We start from the raw sequence: 3,428 nt of genomic DNA, 5'->3' as shown, positions 1-3,428 counted from the left end.
GGAGGATTAACAGGAGGTCTGCCAGGAACAGCAGGTCCAGGAATACCAGCAGGTTGGAGCTCTACATTATTAGGATGAACACCACCACCAGGCATACCAGGAGCACCAGGATAAATATGATCATGACTAGCCATCACATATCCACAGAAGCAGTACAGGATGAAAGGCAGTAGGCACAGCACGTGTCCCATCATCTTCTTCATAGCCATAATAGTGGTTGTTGGGCTTTGCTTAAAAATACTCAACTACAAAGAAAAAACAATATGAGAGATTAACAAAATGCTCACAATACCAAAACACAAGCGTGTACAAGTAGTAAAGCATAAAAGAACCTCAACAGTGTAGAGAAAAAAAGATTATTACAAAGAAAGCAATACAGCAAATCTAATTCAGTAAACTTAGAAACAACAAGACATCCATATCATCAAAGACTCTCGCAGTACAGTATAGAATGCCAACAGCAAACAACAAGCAAAGAAAAAGATATTAATCATTAACCCAACGTACCCAATAAACACAGAAATACACACCAACCATGGGTGTAAGTCTATATGTGTATATATACGCAATTATAAATATAAATTCATCTGTTAATATTATTTCTTTTTTCTCACTTCAAAAAGCAGTTCATCATCATTATCACAGTGCAAGCCCAGGTGCACACACAGAGAGAGTCTCCAAGAACACACACACACACACAATGGAGTAGCAATAATAATAATTATTATAGGATAAACACAGAGAGAGCAAAAAGACACACAAAACACATATTAAGAAACAAAAAAAAGAAGATAATCCCAACAGGTGGAAGATTAGTTAGAATGTAGGGATGCATGCAAAGAAGAAAAAAAGAAAACAAAGGATGACCTGTGTTACACCACCACCACCACCACCACCACACAATCAGCACACAAGAATACAGGCCATTGTAACCACAATCAGTAGTGGCAAACGCACCCACACAGAACTGTTGATACTGCTGCTGCTGTCTGCATCACCCTTCTTGTTGTTTGTGAGTTCAGGAGGAAGTGTTGTTGTTGTTGTTGTGGTGGTAGTGTTGGTGGTGGTATCTGTATTTCCCGCACTTTCGAGGTTGCTTGTTGATTCACCCCCCGAAGATGTTGTACCATCTTCACTCGATGCAGGATTAGAACCAACTTCACTCGCTGTGGCTGTAGCGTTAGGAGAAGATGGAGGTTGTGATGTTTCACTTTCACTGCCTTCACTGTTTCTGCTGATTCCAGTGTTAGGTTCACTTGGAGGTGCCTCAGGTCTCCTAGCAGAATCAGTTGGTGCAGCAGGTACTTGTTCACCTTGATGTACCGGAGTTTCCTGGTCAGCGTGAGCACCAGCACGACGTGCTTCACCAGCAGCAGGATCTTCAACAGGATAAGCTTGACCTTCTTTTCCTGTTAACTCTTGTTCTCTTTCTGTAGATGGATCCCTACCACCATTACTACCACCAGATGTATCTTGAGAAGTAGGAGTACAAGTGACACCAGTATCAGCACCAGGACATGAACCAGCAGCAGCGGCAGCATCAGGAACAGTACAAGGTTGGGTGCCATTAGTGCAAGTACCACTAGATCCAGGGACAACACCAGGTGCAGGAGGATGAACACCAGTATCAGGTACAGAAGGAGGACAATCAGTCCCAGAACCAGAAGTGCAATGAGTATTAGGCTCAACTTTAGCACCTCCAAGAACCCCGCTAGCGGACACGCAGAGAGAGGCAACACTCAGCAGGAGAACAAAAAAACACAACACGCGTCGCAGCACCATCACGAAAAAAATTAATCCTCGTTTGTTTTCTTAGGTATATAAACTGTTAAAGCACAAAAAAAGAAAATATAGCAAAAGTAAAATGAATTGGAAACACACACGGGAAAGAATGCAAGAATCAAGCAACAATCACTCAAAAGAAGAACACCAACATAAACAAAAAAAAGAAGAGTAAACAGACACCTCACAAAGAAAAGCCCACGCAAAAAAAAAATTATAAACAAATTACGAGCATAGCCAAGAAAGCTACAAACTGCACGAAAATAACACAGGGCCCATATGTGCATTTGTACATAAGCAATTAACAATAAATATGTATCAGTTACTCTTTTTTCTTCAGAAAGCAAATCAGTACAAGGCAAACAAAAGCAAACAAAGAAAAAGATATTTCAACAATTAGCCCAACGTAATCAGTAAACACAGAAATATACACCAACTATGGGTGTAAGTCTATAAGTGTGTATATAAGCAATTATAAATATAAATTCATATGTTATCATTATTTCCTTTTTCCCACTGTAAAAAGCAGTTCATCATCATTACAGTACAAGCCCAGGTGCACACACACACAGAGAGAGTCTCCAAGAACACACACACACACAATGGAGTAGCAATAATAATTATTATAGGATAAACACAGAGAGCAAAAACACACACAACACACACATTAAGAAACAATAAAAAGAGAAACCCAACAGGTGGAAGACCAGTTAGACTGTAGGGATGGATGCAAGAAAAAAAGAAAAGAAAACAAAGGATGACCTGAGTCACACCACACCACTTTCACCACCACACAATCAGCACACAAGAATACAGGCCAGTGTAACCACAATCAGCAACGGTGCTACAGTGCGCATCCACACAGGACTGATACTGCTGTCAACATTGGCCTTTGTCAGCATATTTGGAGGAATAGTGTTGATCACTGCGTTAGGTACAGGAACAGGAGATGGAGTGGTAGTTGATGCTTCTGTGGTAGTGCTCTCGGAGCTTGGCGGAGTAGTGGAATTGGTTTCTTCTGAGTCTGCGGCAGTCACACTTCTCTCTGCAATAGTTTGATTACTGGGATTACCATCACTGGGTGCAGTACTCACTGCTGCTGGGGAAGACTGCTGCGTAGCATTACCAGGATTAACAGTACTGTTATCTGTGTCTGTTTCAGACTCATTTTGTGTTTCTGTTTGTTTGGAATCAACAAGTTCAGGTGATTGTGCGACAGTAGTTGTTACTGCTGTTGCCTTTGTTCCAGTAGCAGTTGATGAGGATTCTCTCCGTGCAGCGTCACTTTCTGTAGGTAGAGTTTCTGGCATTGTGGGACGATTTGTATCTTTTTGTACGACAGTAGATACAACTGAGCTATCCTCCCTTTCCTGCTGTTGAACCTCTAATTCCTTTTCTCTTAAGACCCCAGGAAAGCCAGCTGGTCGTGAATCGTTTTCTTCTTGTATTATTCCATCTGTTTCTTTATGTTGCTCGCCTTTTACTGATTCTTTTTGTTGCAGTAGCTTCGCATCGTTCTCCTTCTTTAGCTTCTCTTCCTCCATTTGCTTCTCCAGCTCCTTCCGCTTATCTTCATCCTCTTTAGTTTTCCGTTTCCTTTCCTCTAGCCACTCGGACAGAGACATGTCCCCCCAACCGCCAATTTG

General features: G+C 41.6%; 2 protein-coding genes across 2 annotated transcripts; both read right to left on the bottom strand.

The window, feature by feature from the left end:
- Positions 1–903: 903 nt before the first annotated feature.
- On the bottom strand, positions 904–1,782 carry TM35_000531350 (uncharacterized protein; the record flags this gene model as incomplete). The annotated part of the gene is made up of 1 exon (XM_029030720.1): positions 904–1,782. One exon carries the CDS (start codon positions 1,780–1,782, stop codon positions 904–906), a length of 879 nt encoding a protein of 292 aa, XP_028878017.1.
- A 797-nt stretch (positions 1,783–2,579) lies between these two features.
- Positions 2,580–3,407, bottom strand: TM35_000531340 (uncharacterized protein; the record flags this gene model as incomplete). The annotated part of the gene is made up of 1 exon (XM_029030719.1): positions 2,580–3,407. One exon carries the CDS (start codon positions 3,405–3,407, stop codon positions 2,580–2,582), a length of 828 nt encoding a protein of 275 aa, XP_028878016.1.
- Positions 3,408–3,428: the final 21 nt, after the last annotated feature.

This window comes from Trypanosoma theileri, assembly GCF_002087225.1.
Source record: "Trypanosoma theileri isolate Edinburgh chromosome Unknown TM35_Tth_53_V1, whole genome shotgun sequence".
In the NCBI taxonomy this organism is placed as follows: Eukaryota; Euglenozoa; class Kinetoplastea; order Trypanosomatida; family Trypanosomatidae; genus Trypanosoma; species Trypanosoma theileri.
The sequence above is the reverse complement of the archived record's forward strand: the minus strand, read 5'-3'. Positions and strand labels throughout refer to the sequence as shown.